Here is an 18,613-nt window from a genome sequence, read left to right on the forward strand (position 1 = left end):
ACACAGCAGTGTCAAGAAAAAGATCATCTGTGTCCTTCCTAAACTAGGAATCACCTTGCAGTTTCCAGTCCCTGACGAACAGACATTTTCCTTGTTTCCAGCATGAACTGGGTTTGGAGGCCCGGCTTTGTGTCCCAGCACATCTGACCCCTTCCTCCAGTAAGTTTGTCTTTATTGACCATCTCCTTCGAGGTCGTACATCGGCGCTCAGGAGCCGCTCAGTAAGTGCTTGCTCAGTGAACCCGCACCTCGGTGCCCTCTCACGTCACTCTCACACCAGTTCTGATGCCAGCCGCCCTCTTCCCACGTGAGGGCCCCTTTTGCTCACCAAGGAAACCACAGCGTGGAGCTCATGTGTCTGTGGAGGGTCAGCAGCAGCGAGAACCAGCTCCCACGGAGCTCCCAGGACCCCCTGTGCCAGCTCTTCCTGGTGAAACCAATCCTGGCTGCCTCACACCCATTGGCTCCAGGTGCCTCTCACATCCCCGAACTCTGACCTGTCCCCTGCCTTGTCCTACCTTTGGCTTTGGGAGCAGGGGAATGGTGCAGCTGACTCTCAGTGACACTTTCCTACTCTCCTGTCCCTGCCCCGTGAAGGGGCCCAGGAAACAGCCTCCTTTTCAGGGCCCCACCCCTGTGCCAAGGGCTGAGGTGTCCTGGATGGAGTCACAGACAGCAAGGAAGGAGTCTCAGCCGCAGGAATACATCTGTCAACCACCCTTCTCATACTCTGCATAGAGCCCCTGCAGACCTGTGCACGTGGACCCTCCCCCTAGTTTACAGCACTCCCTAAACATCCCTTCCTCCCTCAAGGATCCTTTAGTTTGCATTTCACGTATATGCCCACATATGTTTAAAAAGCCAGTTTATAAGAGGCTTCCCTGTTGCTAGCCCAGAGCCACGGAAAGCCAGGATCAGAGACCACAAAGTCCATTTCAGTTACTCAACCCTCTCCCAGATGTTGGGCAGGGGGTGGACTGGGTCATCTACAGCAGGAGCTTAACGCTGTGGACACTATGGTTGTCAACATTTCTTTTTCTCTGATGCCAAAGTTAACCAGCAGGCACCAGACACAGGCAGGCTGATCCCCAACAGGCCTTTGTGAGGACTTAGTTACCACTCGCTACTGTCTGGGCAATGTTTCAGGAGCAATGTACTGTAATTCTCCCATTTCCCCAAATGGGTTTAAGGTGGACTGTGGAGTAAGGAGGGGAGGTAGGGGTGTGAGACTCTCTGAGCTCAGGACCTGGCCCCACTCTGCCCTCTGCTCTGTGAACGTGGCCAAGTCACTCAGCCGCTCCTGTTTTCCTACCTTATGGCCAAAGTGAAGGAGTGAATACATTTAAACACCATTTTTTACATATCATAATGATTTTCCCATCTCTTCACATTACCGTCCAGAGAAGGAGAGCAGGATTTGAGGAACTCACTCAGGTTTGGGGCTGAGACCCTCGCTTGGGACCCAGAGGTCCCTGCCATAGTGAAGCTGTCAGCCTCCTCAATCCCCTCGGCCTCATGCCCACGCTTCGTATAATCTGCTCTCACTTCAGAGCCTCTCTCCCATCCCCTTAAAAATATCTGCAACACTTTCCTAATCAAGGTGTTTTATAGCTGTCAGCTCCCTTTAAATTTTTAATGAATTAATGTAACTGATATTATAGCTACATCCTAGTAAATACTCTACAAAAAGGTGTTTTGAAAACATTTTATGTACAATTTAGATCAACTGCCAAGCATTCTCATCTACTCATCAAAGCACCTCTTTTTTAGTCTGGACGCTACACTTATTTAAATTAAAACAAAAATTTTTTTTGGTAGATCGCCAGTACAGGGATCCGAACCCTTGACCTTGGTGTTACAATACTGTGCCTTACCAACAAATTTCTTCAATATCTTATAACTGACCTGTTTCTCCACCCTTGACTTTTTCTGTTATGTATAATGAAACTATACAACGAGTAAAGTGTGTGAAATAAACTCGTGACATCCTGTGAGGTGCTACATCATGTCTCTATGGTTGGAGGTGGGTGGAAGTTATTCTCATTCCTACACACTCCTGCACGTTTGCTACATGGCTGCAGGATCTACTTCCCAGCACTGTCTTGTGTTGAAGTACTTCCTGGTAGTACAATGGCTTACCAATATGCAATCATCTTCATTAAAGTTTTTTTTTTTTTTTTTAAATACAGTACCTAATTTTGCCATGCAGTGCTAAAAGCACATTTTGGTTCAAATAAAATCTTTGGTCTCATTTTATAGCAATCAAAAGAAATAGGAAGTTACATGTTTTCAATCTGAGATCTTAGAAGCAGAAGCCCCTCCACGTCATGTTATCCAGAGACACCTCGTCCTTTTCTGTTTTCAATGTGCTAGAATTTCAAAGACAGCATCAAACACATGCTCAGTGGAGACAAATTCAATTGAGCACCTTCAATCTTACAACTAGCTGCTGAGCTAACTCTCAGGGTCATTAGCCAATTGGAACCATCTTCAAATCCAAGCAGTTTTACCAGCTTTTATTATAAACACCAGCACATTTCAAGTTTCCTTTTTTTGATCACAAATATAGGACTTTCTTCTTCTCCTCTTAAGTATACAGCATGAGACACAGCGTCAGGGCTTTCCAGCTTTCTTACAGAAATTTCCTTACAACAAGCTTAGGGTTAGTATCCAGACCACATCCTCTGACACCTGGATTGCCCAAGATGGCTGCACAGGATGCAGATTCCAAAGAGAATGAGGTTAGTACATAAAGTTTTGAATTCCAGGATAACCTGAAAGATGCCCCCCTACCGCCTGCATTAAAAGGCTGCATGTCTAGGAGAGCACCACCTTCTGAGTGTGGGCTTGGAGCTGCTTTTCCAAGGCTCCAGACCCGCTTCTTGTTTGAACACATGCTCAGGGCTTCCACAGCGGTGGAAAAGGTGATTCTGATGAGAATTGCGAATGTACAAGAACTGAGCAGGCTCAGCAAGGACAGCAGAACTCCACTGGAGCGCGTGGCCTTGCTTTCCCTTTTTAGGACAGGTGGAGATGGGGTTTGGTTGGTGGTGCTAGATGGTAGTCTTACTCTTACCTCGTTTAATTGATCTACATGATTAGAACTCAAGATTCAAAGCACTGTGCTAAAACTAGATTGCACCCTTCCAATTTCTTAGTTTCCTCAAATTTAGATTGCTAAATCAAGTATTTAAGTATTCTGAAAATACCTCTATGAACATAAGGGCCAAAAAAGGGAAGTTATTTGAGCCATGCTTTCTAAATTTACCATCAACCCCACTCCCCCTGATCTAGACCACCCCTTGGTTGGAGGATGGTAACAAGAGTTGGGGGCGGGAGGCAGCAGATAAGAGGACTAGCTTCAGCTCTGTTAGTGGCCCTCCTCCTGGTATTCATGAACTCGTGCCACCCACTCAGTAAGGGCACCTGAAACTGGAGCCCCAGGGGAGGATGAGACCATGTACATGGCTGAATGCAAGTGTCCTGCAAGCCTGGGCCTTTTCTCACATCAGGGACTGGGGGCCAGTGCTCCAGAGCATCCACCCCTCAGTGGCCTCCAGGCTGGCACCTTGCCTGTGTTTTCCAAAGGAGGCATGGCCCCTACATGAGGCCATGCAGGATAACTGAACACAGGATTGGGTGGGGGGAAGTTAGGAACCACCTCAAATCCCTGGAGAACCCTCCACATCAATCTGGGAAAGAAAGGCGGCAGGGGCCGCCAGAACAAGCCCCCTCCACAGAGCGCTTGGCTATGATGGGGAGGGAGGACGGAGGACAGAGAAGGTGAGCTGGAAGCAAAGTGCTGTTTCAGACCAAGTGGGATCCCCAACTGTGCGGGTGGAAGCCACCTGTGAGCATCTAGGTGCGCAGCCAAGGCAGGCCACTGCCTCAGTCTCTGGGAGGAAAGTCCTCCAGGCAGCCAATCAGCCAGGGACGCACTGCCCAGCTGCCTCCCACACTGCCACCCGACCGTAGCCCCGGCCTCTCGGCTACGAGAGAACAACCAGAACCATGTCTTACAAAGAACAGACTCCAAAAATATATATAAATAAATAAAAACCTTAAACATTCTTACAGGGATCTTAAAGAACAGAATACATGTTAAAAACTTCAGTAATTTATATCAATTTTAAGCGGTACTTTATATACAATGGGGAAAAAAACACATGCATAGTCCAAATACAATGTTGAAAACAGCATTTTCATAACAAAAAAATCCCCCGAACACTAAGTGTTAATACCATGTACATGAATTCAAGAAGGAACACCCTTTTTGTCTGTTGCACACAGTTTATTTAACAATATGATATAAGAAATGAGTTGGTACTTTATCATTCTATACAGTGATTGAATCTTCTTGAATTTTCTTATTTATAGTAATTATAGCGCTTGCATGATTTACACTAGAATTGCTTTTCCTCATTTCAAGTTTCACATAGAAGAAAGAAAAGAATGCTTCTTCTCTATTGACATCAGCATGGTAAGAGAGTGATCATCCCTATTTTTTTGTCTAAAACCAGTTTTATCAGAGAAACAAAGCAACAATTTCTACATCTGCAAGACAAGGAGTTTGGCTTCAGCCAGTATGTATAAGATAGACGCATGTGTGGGTGTGTGTAGAAGTGTGTGCACGCCGGAGGCGATTCCTATTGTCCAGGGTAATACTTGGAGGCGTCCACAGAGTTCACTATAGAAAAAAATCTTCCCGAAACATCAGAAAGTTACCGGGATACATTATAAGCTTGCATTATTTCAGGAATCAGTTTCTGAATATTATTTTTCTTCTCACTTTTAAACATAAATGTTTAAAGTCTTGAAAATACAAATAAAAAATATGAATATAATGAACTTGTTTTTCCCATTAAAAAAAGGCATGAGTCACCAGCAATGACGACAAAAAGAATCCAAACAAAACCCCCCTCCCCCCAAAACAAACAAACAAACAAACAAAAAAAACGGAGGGGGAAAAAAAAAAAAAAAAACCAAATAAAACAAAGAGAGAGAGACCAGATATTTAAATCAACTGGTTTTTAACAAAAAAATATATTCTTTGTATTGTTTCTTTAAACATCAGCCCACCCTTCCATGGCTTGGAAGTAGCAGTTCCACCTAGGAATAAAAAGAGCCTAGATGCCTGGATTTTCAGTACAAAAAGTCCAAGAACATGAAAGGGGAAAAAAAAAGTGATGCTCTCATAATGCTACAAACCCTCCACAAACTTTTCTAACGTGTCACCCGTGGTGTCACCGACCAGGGATAGTTCACTGGACAGTGCGCTCCTGCTGGGGGTGTTCAGCTGAGGGAGCATTGCACTCTGTTCGGGGTTCCCCAAGTGTCCCTGATCTATGGAGCTGGCCATGGTGACTGCGAGTCCGGGGTGGGGGGAACCAGTCTGGGGCGAGACATGGTGTGGCGAAGGCTGGGGCTGTATCCGTGGTGACGGGCTGGAATGTGGAGGCTGGGACTGGGGCCGCGGAGACTGGACAGGGGCTGGAGACCGCACCTGGTTACTAAGGGATGTGGCAATCTGCTGGCCAGGGAGATGCGAGGCCTGCGGCTGTCCTGAGAGCATGTGCTGCTGGGGGCTCATGGGGTTCGGCTGGCCTGGGGACCCAATCTGCTGCTTCATCTGCTGTTGCTGCAGAATCCGCTGCTGCAGGGCCTGCTGGATGTTGGGGGTGCTGTCTGCCCCCAGCCCAGGCTGCCCCATTTGGCTGAGCTGTCCCATCTGAGCCGCCATCTGACTCATGGAACTGCCCTGGATGGGGAGGTGCTGCTGCATGCGCTGCTGCTGCAGGGCTGGGGGGTAGCCTCCGGGTCCTTGAGGCTGCTGGAACTGGCCGTGCCCTGCCATGCCTCCGGCCATGCCAGCACTACCTTGCTGTTGCTGCTGCTGCTGCTGCTGTTGTTGCTGCTGCTGCTGCTGCTGTTGCTGCTGCTGCTGCAGCAGCTGCCTCCTCAGCATTTCTCGGTACTGTGGATTCATACTTGCCATGTTGGGATTGTGTCCGGTGTTCATGATGTTTAAGGCCTGGCCCTGGGGGTTAAGGCCTCCCATTGCCTGCTGCTGTGGGGGCACGTTGGGCCGTGGCACACCGGCTTGCATGGCATTCAGATTCTGTAGGCCGGGCTGCTGGTGCATGGTGGGCTGGGGCTGCATGCCGGGCTGTGACTGGAGGCCGGGCTGGGGCTGCATGCCAGGCTGATTGGCCACATACTTGGCTGTGCGCTGTTTGATGAAAGCTGCCATTAGCTGCGGGTTTGACTTAAGGATGTTCAGCACCTGCTGCTGTTGCTGGGGGGAGCTGGGCGACTTCAGGGTCCGCAGCAAGTCCTGTAGAGCGCTGGGCGAGATGCTCCTGGGTGGCTGCACGCTGGGCATGCGTGGCCCTGCCACGGCTGCCTGGGCCTGCATGGACATCACAGGCCTGGGCATGCCCGGCATTGGCTGCTGCTGGGGGATGGGCGCCTGCTGCCACTGGCCCGGGGGCATGCTAGACATGACGGGCCCGCTCACCTGGTTGGGCCGGGGCACATTCAGGCCCACGGGGGCCATCTGGCTCCCTGGGGCTCCCATGCCTGCGCGCCCTGGGGGCATGCCGTTGTTGATGTTCACGCGGTACAGGTGCTGCTGCTGCTGCGCCTCGCGCTCAATCTGCCGGGCCGCTTCCACTGCAGCGGGTGGGGGCTGGGCGGGGGGTGGGGGGGCCGGCACCTGGTTGGTGGGCTTCCCAGCGGACACTGTTGTGGGGGGCTGAGTCCGGGCCACGCTGGGGAAGCCGGCTGGTGACATGCTCACTGGCGAGGGCTGGGGCTGGGCAGGGGGCTGCGGCGTCTGGGGCGTGCTAGGTTGTTGTGTGGGGGTCCCGGGCGGTGCTGAGGTAGGAGAAGGCAAACTCTGCTGAGGCACATTGCGGGTGTTCATGGTGGCCATCCGCCGGCGCATGAGCTGGGCTTGCTGCAGGCGGTGCTGGATCTGCTGCTGGCGGAGCTTGTGTTTGATGTTGAGGCAGAAGGGCACGGGGCACTTGTTCTCCTGGCAGTGCTTGGCGTGGTAGCAGCACAGGGCGATGAGCTGCTTGCACACCGGGCAGCCACCATTGGTCTTGCGCTTGCAGCCCTTGGTGTGCTGTACGACCCGCTTCATCTTCTGGCAGGACGGCAGCGAGCAGTTGGCGTTGCGGCACTGGCAGGCGTGCACCAAGGACTGGATGCAGCGCTGGATGCTCAAGCGCCGTGACTCCTGGGGGCTCTTGGACTGTGGCTCACCCTGGCTGCTGCCCTCGTCATCCAGGCCCAGCCCCCACTTCACCATCTTGTGGGCGTGGCTCTTCGTGTTGTAGCAGTTAATGCAGAGGTCGTAGTCCTGCAGACAGGAGGGGGGACAGGCCAGCATCACCATGGGGCCCAGCACAACCCCGGCTGCCCCTCCCCGCCGCTGGGGTCAGGTCCATGCTCAGGACAGGCTAACAGATGGCCAATGTGTCCACCCGAGGACCAACATTCCCAGAAACAACCCAGAAGGCTCCCCAAACCATCCAATCTATCTACTCTCTCTCACCCCCTGCAGATGGGGTGCCCCTGACCCTCCTGACCCGCTAGCTCATGTGCATGCATGGGCATGGGACTTGGTGTCTGTCCGAGGCTCATGGGCAGTGAACATGAGCCTCCTGCCTTCCTGTGCCCTGGGAATCACATCAGGACCCTGCCACATCCCATCCCACTCCTACACCTGGACCATGAAGCCCAACAGACTGACACATGGTCATGTTTTCCCAAGCACCGCCAGAGGCTGTGAGATGTCTTCTGCAGGAAGGCGGCCATGGGCCACCTTCAGAGTGCCAAATGGTCCTTCCCTAATGTGGAAGCCTGAGTTACTGCAAACTGCTTGTACTTGGAAACTGACAAAATGAAGCACTAAATCTGAAGGAGCCCTAGGACCAGGTTTGATAACCATATTCAGAGAAAGGACATATAAATCCCAGCATTAAGAAATTAGAGGACAAGGAGACTGGAGAGAGCTGGGAAAAAAAGAAAGGAGGTGTTAAAGGTGAGGAAGGAGGACGGGTCGGGAGGCGGAGGTAGCCCTCATGCAGCTTAGGACCTCCTGCCCCCGCATAGGTCAAGGCTGGCTGCTCCAGTCTGGCAGATGACTGTGGCCCGCCTTGAGAGGAGGGAGAGACAAATGGGGAGGGTGGTGTGTGCAGAAAAGCAGGCTGCCCTATGCCACTTCTCAGTGGGACCAGAACCTCTGCGGAGGGAAGCCAGTGAGTGAGACTACTGGGGAGGGGTTCAGGACCCCTGCACATATGCCCAACTTGCCAACAGGACGGAGGGCTTCCCAACCCCTCAGTAAGACTAGAACTGGGGGCAAACGGGTTGGAGTTCCCAGCAGAACCAAAGTGCCTCCAGCACCTCCCTCACGCCTGTCCTATGCCCGACCCAGAGCAAGTGTTAGTGACATACACGAAGAAGACAGCAAAGCCTCTATCTCGTGCCTACCTCGCACACAGTGCAATGCCAACGTGTCTCCACGTGGTGTTTACACTCATTGCATGTGTAGACGAAGCGGTCCTGACCCTGGGTGTGCAGCTCTACCAGCATGCACAGCGTGGACCACTTGGAGCGGCGCAAGGAGGAGAACTCCCAGTGCTTGTCTCTGGCAAGGGTGAGGAAGGCGTCACGCCCATCCATGAGGTCGCAGCTCAGCAGGGGGTCCGGGTCGACGATGGGGGGCAGGGTGTTGATGACAGGCCCAGCATGCAGATGGATCACAAAGAAGACCTGCAGGAGAGGGGACCAGCATTAGCCCCACAGAGCACGGTGCTCCTGTGTGCAGCTTTGGGCAGCATGAAGAATGGGAGGGGGCCACACCAATACCCACCCGAGTTCCCAGCTCTCTGGGATAGAATGGCATTGGTGACATGCATGGTGGTACCAAGGAGCTGTCCCTCCTTTTCCTGCAGAGCTGCATGGCCACTCCCAGCCAGCCACACCCACCCGTCCCTTGGCCGCAGCATCTCGGCGGCTCCTCTCCCTCTCTCGGGCCCCAGCCACCACCACCTCTACCTCTTTGTGCTTCTCCATGGTGGCGTAGAGCTTCTGGGACAAGTCGTTGGACACATTGGGCATGCTGGGCTTTTTCTTGTTGGCTCGGCTGATGCTGCTTTTATTCTTGTTGGTTTTCTTGTTGTTCTTTTTCTTGGCATTCTTGCTGTCGCCCTGGCTGCCCTGCAATGACACACAAAGCTGTCAGACAAGGTCTGTGTCCACTCCCATGGTGACCACACTGCTGCCTCAGCAGAGACACAGGCCTGTCCTTGCCGGGCCTGTACCACTTCCAGCCATGTGCCACATTACCTCCCCAGGGATAAAAGGGCCAGAATGCTGGATGAGACTCTAACAAATGGGGGTGGGGAAGCCCCGTTCCATGCTCCACATTATTCTATGGACACTGGAAGTTCTATGTCACATCTCAGGCTCAGCAGCTTATTCTTCACCTTGAGAAAGGTTCCAAACACCCACAGCATGTGAGTTTTCAGTGGGAGACATAGGAAAGGTACTAATGGGAGAAGCCACCATGGTAAGAGGAGGGACTCCTAAGTGGCCGCTCTCAGGTCCCATCTCCTTGAGCTGGCTCCCTCCAGCAGGGTCTGCAACCCCCCGAGTGCTTCAGTGATCTGGCTGGAGTCTAAGAGGGTCTTGCCTCTCAGTTTAAATGCTCCTATCTGGAAAGAACTCAGGCATGTTATCTGTTTATTCTTCAATGTGGAAAGGTTATCCAGTTCTGGTCCAGACAACTTCCTGTTTAACAAGAGGAGAGACAGGCTCTGGGTGCACCCAAGGAGCATCCATCTAGCGGAGGGGTCCAACTGCACCTCACCCCATCAAGGAGCTCGAGGAGATGTGACTGAATGTCATGTGTGGTCCTGGGTGGGACGCTGGGACAGAAAAGGCACACTGGGGAAGAACTGAGGAAATCTGAACAAAGTATGGTCTTTAGTTAACTATGTATTGATACTGGCTAATTACAACAAACATACAACTTTAATGCAAAATGTTAGTAACAGAAGAAATTATGTACTGGAGTATATTGGAACTCTGCACAATTTTTGTACAGGCCTTTGAACTCTTCTAAAAAATAATCTATTTCTAAGAAATTTTATAAAAAATACATTTATTGCACAAAATTTAGAAAATATAGCCAAATAACAAAGACATATATATATATATATATATATATATATATATATATATATATTTGCCATCCAGAGCAATAGCATTTTTTCTTCTTCTTGGAATTGTGCCTGTGCACATTTGTTTTTGTATATGTGATTTTTCTTCACAAACTTGGGATTCCACATGAAGTTGCGTCATGTTTTCCCCCACTGAATGTGACACAAGCGCCCCCTGCCCATAACGTGATGTTTAAAGGCAAAGACATGTTCCACCCCCAATACTGGCTATAACTGAAATCAACTTCCACTGCGATGTGCTGGGGTGTCACTGAGGAAGGCGAGTCCTCTATGACGGCGTGTCTCTCCGCCAGCCCCTTGGCGCGCCCTCTCTGCCACCTGTAAGCCCACGGTGGCCAGCCCAAGTGGGAGCCCCTTGTCCGCCTCCACGTCAGAGGCAGGCGCCTTCCCCTTGGCAGGACCCAGTAGGGGTATGTCTCCTCAAGAGATCTCCTCCCTGCAGCACCAGAGACCATGTCCCTGCACTCTGCCAAGTTCTTGCGGGAGCCTGGAGGTCAGGGCATTGACTAACCTGGCACCACCAGAGACCCCCGGCCCAGGCCCAGATGCCTTTCCTGCATGACTACTACCACACTTCCATGCCCTGGCACACAGCTCTGACCCAGGCCGCCTCTCACCCAAGGTGTCTGACACCCAGAAGGCCCTCAGGTCTTGCAAATCAGCTGGTCTCCTCATGCTGAACTCCAGGTCAGCCGCTGAAATTCCGCTCACCAGTCAAAGGTCGGCTAGAGCAGGGACCTCCCTGGACATCCTTCTGAACTACCCCGAGGAGGAGGCACTTCTCAAGCATTAAATCCCCAAACACTGGTGAGAACCAGCCACGCTCTGGAGTGGGGCTGGACATCAGAGGAAGAAACCAGAAGACGACCATCCAAGAGCTCTTCCAGGGAACCACCTGGGACAGACTGCTGTCACGTCCTGGTCTATACTTTCTCTGTTCTGTGAGAGGCTAAGGGCTGTCTTGCAAAGGACAGAATCTGAGGTCCGCAGTGCTGGACGCTCAATGGCCACTCGACAAATCACTTGTGCACTGAGTGTGTGATGGGAGCAGTGACACATTTGCCACAATGCAGACCCAGGGTGTTGTCCCTGGGCAACTCACAGGCATGGCCACAGTGAAATGTCCACAGCTGGCTCTTGGCTTCTGCCCCCGCCAGCATCCTCACTGCGGCAGCAACCCTCACTCAGATGCTCAGGCCCCACACACAGGAGCCTCCTTAATTCAGTTTTTCCTCATGGGCCACAAAGACCTAGCTCACATTCTCGGGTTCCTACCCTCAAACCCATCCTACACTTTCACTGTGTCTGCAGCAGCAAATCAAATTTGTGCCGCTGCCATCTCTTCCTCAGACAGCTGCAAGAAGCTTCACAGTCTCTAATATAGCACGTTTCTTCCCACTGCCTACGAGGTCCTTTGTGTGGTAGGTGGGTCTCAGCTCAGGTGTCACCTCCCCAGAATACCCCCAATGCCCCCTCCACCACCTCCTTTTGCCCTCAGCTTTCTTCTCTTCCGAGCTGCCACCACCAGCTCAAAGCACACTATGCGTGTATGTGTGTGCCTCCTTGTTCCTCCTATTAGAAGCTGCCTCAGGGGCAGGGCTCAGTAATCAGGTCGAGTGCAGGAGGCACAGACACCAAATAAGGATGCCCTGAAACGCAAGAGTGAGGCCTGGCACCTGAGGGCCTCCTCGCCAAGTGCCTTTTAAGTCCACATGTTGGTTCCTACCTATGATACAGCACATCCTCTCCACCTGCCTTCTTCTCTTTCTTCTTCAGATCCAAACCCTTACACACTTAGGGAGATCCCCCTGAGCAGAGGCCCCAGAGCCTGCCCCTCTGCTACAGACGGAAAAACCACCACAGAAGAACCCAACGGCAAACCTGCAAGCCCAGCCTGCCACTCCAACTGTGGCCTGTGTGGTGGCAGGGCTTGGAGGAGGGTGGTACCTCGGTGGTTTCGTTGGCTGCGGTGCTCTCTTCTTTTTTCCTCTCTTCTTCCTCTTGTTCTAGTTCCTTAATGCTCTCTTCCAACACATTGGGCCAGAAATCGCCTTCAAAATAGGGCAGCTCCTTGGCACTTGTGAGCCTGTCTTCAGTTGCTTGTTTAAAAATGTCCTGGGAGGGAGCAGAGCACAGCAGTGAGGGGACAGATTGCAGGCGTTCCTGGGGACCTGGGGTGTGTGCAGGGGTGCCCAACTGTCCTGCTATCCCATGACCAGGCAAGAATCCTGGCTGCCTGTGCCTGATGCCTTTGCACTTTCACTTTGTGCTTTTGTGATTCTGCTAATTCTTGTAAGTGGACACAACCATGAAGTACGTGGGTGAAAAAGCAAGACACACAAATGTACGACAATCAACTATGACAAAAGCCACCACCTTCTTTACCTTGTAGTCATGAATGATCCGCTCTGCAAACGCCTTATCCAACATCTTTTTGTACCACTCCTGCAGTCGCTTTGGTTTTGGAATTTTTTGATCAGGGGGGTGGCAATGGAAGATGTAGTCATCTCCTTCACTTGGGGGACAGGCCCAGATGTGCCCTGTTACATACCTGCAGGACACATGCATGCAAGTCAGCGAAATCAGCCCTGCCTTCAAGGAGTTACAGCTGAGGAATGGGGACCAAAGCAAGGACAGAAATAATTATAAAGAAGAAAACAAAGAAATTACTACAATGCTTATGGCAGACCCTGTAAGAGACAGACAAGTTCCAAACCAGGATGCTTGGGGGAGGAAAGAGGGGTCACACTGAATCTCCATCATGTGCAAATGCAAGCCTTGGCACAGGCCTTGGACCGTGGACCTCATCCCTCTCAGGAGGGCGAACAGGGTTAGGCCAAGGTCACAATAGAGTCTAGTCTCTATAAGAGCTGGGAACACAATGGCACATCAAGGCTCATCACAGTGATGTGCTGAATGCGCTATCTACTTCCTCCTGAACAGGAATGGCAGCTCAGCTGAGGTACATCTCTCTAAGAGGTTAATATCAAAATCAATCTCATTCATTCTGTTCAAGACACTCCGATCAAATACCACTAACCTTTTCAAGTTTGGGAAAGAAATGTGATAGATCTGGAGTATGAAAACAAAGTACTACAGAAAGAAGTCAGACACAAGAGACCATACACTGCAGGATTCCATGTATACTAAATACCCAGAAGTGACACATTTATAGAGAAAGAAAGCAGGTGAGTGGTCACTGGAGCAGAGGTGGGACAGGAATTAACAGCAAAGGGGCACAAAGGTTCTCATGGCCCCCATGTTCTGAAACTGGTTCATAGTGATAGTTGCACCATTTGGCAGAGTTACTAAAAACCACTGAATCGTACAACTGAAATAGGCAAAATGTTATAATATGTAAATTATGCCTCAATAAAGATTAAAAAAAAAAAAAAGATACAAGTGGGAAAAGATGAAAAGAAAGCAAGGGAGGGAAAGAGCCCACATTGGCCAGCAGCAAACACCAGCAGGCCGGTGAGCTCCCAGAAAGGGGCTTCACGGGCATCTGAACTCTTTCAGGAAGTTAAATATAAAACACACACAACTTAAAAATTACTCTCATTATTTCACAAAATAAACATACAATGAAAAACAGGTTTTTTTATTAGTACCGAATAATTTAATCCACACTCACCCCAATTTTTTCACATATTCTAGATATCCGATAAGGATCTCATGGTAAACGGCTGTCCGGAGGCAGCGGGGCCGGAAGAAATGAATACTGTCCAGATAAGATATGTACACACGCCTGTGGGGAGACAGACACATTGTTAATCCAGGCTACCCCTTGAACTTGAAACCAAACACGAGCATCCATAAAAACCTCCACAAATAGGTTTTGTTTTGACAGCATTTACACTGGCCACCAGAAAGGACATGATAAAATGCCAATCACCAACCCAACTGCTGACAAGTGACAAAGAATTTGGAATTCAGTTTTTGTTGCTGAACAAAAGGGAGGGCACCACTCTCTGCAGAGAGCCACGGAAGGATCAGGGCACACCAAGAAAGCCACTTCTAGTTCCCTCGCACCCAGACCCTGACTGAATAGGAAGTAACTCTTTCTGCACGGGTGTGCCAAACTTGCCCCACCCAGACTCCCCGAGTTTACCTGCCTCAGGTACGACAGAGACAACAGCAGGACCAGGGCCCATGTGCCCTCAGAACACAAAACACATGTGCCGTAGTCATCTAAACACTTCGCATCCCCCAAGCTCAGTGGAAGATAAAACTAACTAGTTCGGTTAGTTAATTGTGGATTAATTTATTTTAACCCAGTACTCAAGAATACAGACACTTAGAGCCCTGGCCTTTATAACACAATATGCTGAACAACACAGATCAAAACAGGAGATGGAGGACTACCTTGTGTTTGGAGGGGGGCAATCAGAGCCGTACTCCTGCACGTGCATTCCAAAAAAGCACACATCCACGCCATCAATTTCCTCAAAAGCAAAGAGCGCTTTGGTTCGATATGGGAAAGATTCAGACATTTCCCCAGAATCCACAAACCTGAAATAAAAACCAGAGCCTAACGTTTGCCAATGTTATTGTTTATAAGGGGCTTTTACAAACTAGACCTGTGGCTGTAACACTGCTCAGTGCAGAAGAGCTAAAGGCTCGACCCCCTTTTGGGACTATGGCCAGAGCTCTCCCCATGAGCCCAGGCAGCCTCCAAGCTGTGGCTCAATTCTTCCTGAGCCTGTTTCACTTACGTGAGAACTGTATCTCTGCTAATGAATTCTGAGGAGGGCTGGCTCTACACTAGCCACTGCAGATGACGCTGAATGCCAGTGCCTCACAGAGAGTGGGTAGGCCTCCAGCAGCGGGCATGGCCATTCCCCCAGCGCGTTAGAGAACAGAGTGCACGAACCGTGACTTCATCCCGGGCTTGACCTCCACAGTCTTGTCGGAGCTGGCCACCACTCTGACAAAAACCTCCCCAGCCTCAGGGTGATTCTGGCGCCGCAGAAACTTGTTCACTCGGTCTTCCAAGTGGTTTCCCAGTCGTGTGGTTTGCAGTCCTAGGAAGTCCAGAAGGAGAGGGTTAAGGGCTCAGGAAGGGCTGCTGAAGTGGTTGCTGAGATGGGAATCCACTTCCTTCTTTTGGAAAAGTCTGATATTTTAAAAGATTAGTGTTTGCCAAATGAAGAAGGGATCTAATTTGTCCTATGACATGAGTGTTTTAAAAGGAAAGGTGTGGGCCGGCCCATTGGCGCACTGGAGAGTGCGCCACTTGGGAGCGCAGCGGCGCTCCCGCCGAGGGTTCGGATCCCATGTAGAGACCGGTTCCCGCTCACTGGCTGAGCGTGGTGCACGCGCAACACCGAGGGTTGCGATCCCGTTGCCGGTCCCCGGTACGGGCGCGACACCGAGGGTTGTGATCCCGTTACCGGTCAGTAAAAAAAAAAAGACAAAAAGGAAAAAAAAAAAAAAGGAAAGGTGAATTCTGGGATCTCAGGCATCCCACATCCTGAAAACTGTTTCCTTGCCCAGATATTTCCATCTTTTATAACAGTAAGGGGCAGAAGAGCCACAGAGGTGGCCCTGAATCTGACAGGCTTAAGGAGGAGCCAGCTGTGCCCACTGGGCCTCCTGTCTCTTCTCATCCCAGGCCTTGAGGCTCCCACTAAGCAAAAGGCTCCTGTGTGGCCGGCTGGCCTCACAGCTGTCTCCCACACACCTCCCCAGCCGGGCTGCTTCCTGCCCCCAGAACCATGAGTTAGGAACTCTAATGGCACAGGGGGACTTGCCCTGCTTCACTGGGGCGGGGGAGGGAGATGTAGGGGGAAGTCAGGCAGGGCTAGTGCACCCTTGGGGAAGGTAAGGAGTAAGTGTGCTCAGTGATTGGGCCTCTCCTGGCCCCCTTCTCCCTCCCCACCCCTCCCCACCCCAAGGACAGACCCTGGTGTGGCCACTGTGACAGGAACTACTCAGAGGCAAAACGTTACAGAACAGAGAACTCCTTGCACACAGGAAAAAAGGCTAGAATGGAAAGCTGCAAAAGGCTCACAGTGATTATTTACAGATGATGGGATTTTAAAGACTTTTTTTATTATAACAAAATTGATTGTACATATCTGTGGGGTACAGAGTTGAACATCAACACCCACGTGCAATATGTGACACTCACTTCAGAGTAATAATTATATTCAATAATATATAATATCATTGCTATTTGTGGCTCTTTACCCATTCTTCCCTCCCCCCTACATCTAGTAACCCCAGTTGTGCTTTAAGACGCTGTTTTCTTTACTGACATTTTAATATTTTCTGTATTAGTGAGAAATATAAAAAATAAATCTATTTGGGATTTTGGAAGAAATATTTTTAAAAATCTATTTAGGATTTTCCTGAAGTCAAGAAATAAATGGAAAATTTTGACTAACCTCTAAACTTCATTTTTCTGCAATAAACATACCAATAGTGGTGCTTTCTTTGGTATATATCTCCATAAACGTGATTCATAAAGAAAAAAAGCATAACGGTAAAGAAATAAAAACCTCATGAAAAAATAAAAATGTGTACAGCTATGAAAAGGAGTGAAAGGGCTGGCTGGTTAGCTCGGTTTGTTAGGGTGCAGCCTTATAACATCAAGGTCATGGGTTCGGATCCCCATACTGGCCAGGTGCCCCCCCCAAAAAAAGGTGGGGAAGGGAGAGTGGAGAGCAGATCTGAGATGCAGAGCTGTGCTCCCCACGGCAGTGCAGCCGAGCCCTGGGCCCTGCCTGCAGCACCCCTGGAAAAACACAAGCACTCTGAAAAACAAAGACCAAGGTACAAAGCGACCTGCAAGGCCACATTGCCAATTGGTGAATAAGCCCCTGAAGAAAATTCTAGAGTTCTCACCCCCATGCTGCTGCTGAGTAAGTTTTATTCCCTCATGAAATGGCTTCTGTTTCTGAAGGTTAAGACATAGTAGGGCCGGCCCGGTGGCGCACTGCTGTAGTGCGCCGCTTGGGAAGCACGGCGGTGCTCCCGCCGAGGGTTCGGATCCCACATACAGACCGGTTCCCGCTCACTGGCTGAGCGGGGGTGCGGGAGCAACACCGAGGGTTGCGATCCCGTTGCCGGTCCCGGTCCGGTGCGAGGGCGATACTGAGGGTTGCAATCCGTTGCCGGACACGGAAAAAGAAGACATAGCTAAGAAGGGCCACCTGCAGTGGTGCAGCAAAACACCTCCTCCTCCTCCCCCTTCTAGAAACACAACTGTGATTTCCAAACAGCAGTTGGAAGGAATCCACCTTTTAACTGAGGTCTTTGCTTTTTATTTCAAGTCACTTGAATTCGCTTCACTATATATACACGGGTTCTTAAATGAGACAACTTTTAATAGTTTTGTTACAGGCACCAAACTGAGGGTGTGGCTAGAGGGGCCCTTGCCCCCTTCACAGATGTAGGACATGACCTGCTGAGGAGCAACAATGGCAACCATGGAAAGAGAAAGAGCCAGCGCACACTCAGAAATGAAAACACGAGGGACGCAGTTTCTCCCGGGGCGAGAACGGTTTCTGTCATATGTTTCTTAGGAAGTTACCCTCCCACATGAATACTGCCCTTTCTCAGGTGGGACACACGTGCAGACCCTGGGCACTTCCCCGCGGTGCACGTGGATCTCTTGCACGCTCACAGCCTAGTTTTCTGCACCTTTCTATTTTGCCCCTTGTTCCCACATTTTCATCATTCATCACCACGCTGCAGTGGAAGTCCTCATACATGCCTTTATGCACATGTGCAAATACTTTTGTGAGATACTTGCATAAAACTGGAATTGCAGAGTCTAAAAATGAACATTTTAAACTGTGTCCCTCCCCCACCCTGCCATTCAACTTTTGTGCCTTTTACTTTCTGATCTCTCGGTTTTACCTTTTTAGGAAGGCTTTTTATAAACCAATACAGTAAAAACATTCTGTTACTTTTATCTTGAATGCATTTGTAGTTTTGTTTACTTTCCCCCCTTCTAATCTGCCTGATTTAATTCTGTCCATGGTGTATGGCAGGGCTATGGTCAGTTGTTCCAATATCACTCACTGACCGGTCAATTGGAAGATATCTTCAATACTGGGCACAAATACTTACAAAGCATACCTTTCCTTTGTGACCTACAGATATCGGTAAAGGTCATGCTGGCCCATGTTCCTGTCAACAACAAAGGGTGACACTGGGGCCGGCCCGGTGGCACACTGGATAGTGCGCCGCTTGCGAAGTGCGGCGGCGCTCCCACCCGAGGGTTCGGATCCCACATACGGACCGGTTCCCGCTCACTGGCTGAGCGAGGCGCGGGGGCAACACTGAGGGTTGCGATCCGTTGCCGGACACGGAAAAAGACAAAAAAAAAAGGGTGACACTGGCCTCTA

General features: G+C 50.4%; 1 protein-coding gene across 4 annotated transcripts in view; it reads right to left on the reverse strand.

The window, feature by feature from the left end:
• Positions 1 to 2,499: 2,499 nt before the first annotated feature.
• Positions 2,500 to 18,613, reverse strand: part of CREBBP (CREB binding protein) — a 130,551-nt gene continuing 114,437 nt past the window's right edge. For 2 of the 4 annotated variants that reach the window (XM_008578331.1, XM_008578332.1), the window contains 8 exons: positions 15,130 to 15,280; positions 14,622 to 14,768; positions 13,891 to 14,004; positions 12,642 to 12,807; positions 12,204 to 12,371; positions 9,070 to 9,231; positions 8,503 to 8,784; positions 5,014 to 7,366 (listed from right to left, as the gene is read on the reverse strand). In XM_008578331.1, the coding sequence (XP_008576553.1) occupies positions 5,201 to 7,366; positions 8,503 to 8,784; positions 9,070 to 9,231; positions 12,204 to 12,371; positions 12,642 to 12,807; positions 13,891 to 14,004; positions 14,622 to 14,768; positions 15,130 to 15,280 (3,356 nt within the window). In that variant the 3' untranslated portion in view covers positions 5,014 to 5,200. Of the gene's footprint in view, positions 7,367 to 8,502; positions 8,785 to 9,069; positions 9,232 to 12,203; positions 12,372 to 12,641; positions 12,808 to 13,890; positions 14,005 to 14,621; positions 14,769 to 15,129; positions 15,281 to 18,613 lie in introns of all 4 variants that reach the window. The other 2 variants (XM_008578330.1, XM_008578329.1) reach the window with 2 other exon arrangements.

This window comes from Galeopterus variegatus, unplaced genomic scaffold (assembly GCF_000696425.1).
Source record: "Galeopterus variegatus unplaced genomic scaffold, G_variegatus-3.0.2 Scaffold1664, whole genome shotgun sequence".
In the NCBI taxonomy this organism is placed as follows: domain Eukaryota; kingdom Metazoa; phylum Chordata; class Mammalia; order Dermoptera; family Cynocephalidae; genus Galeopterus; species Galeopterus variegatus.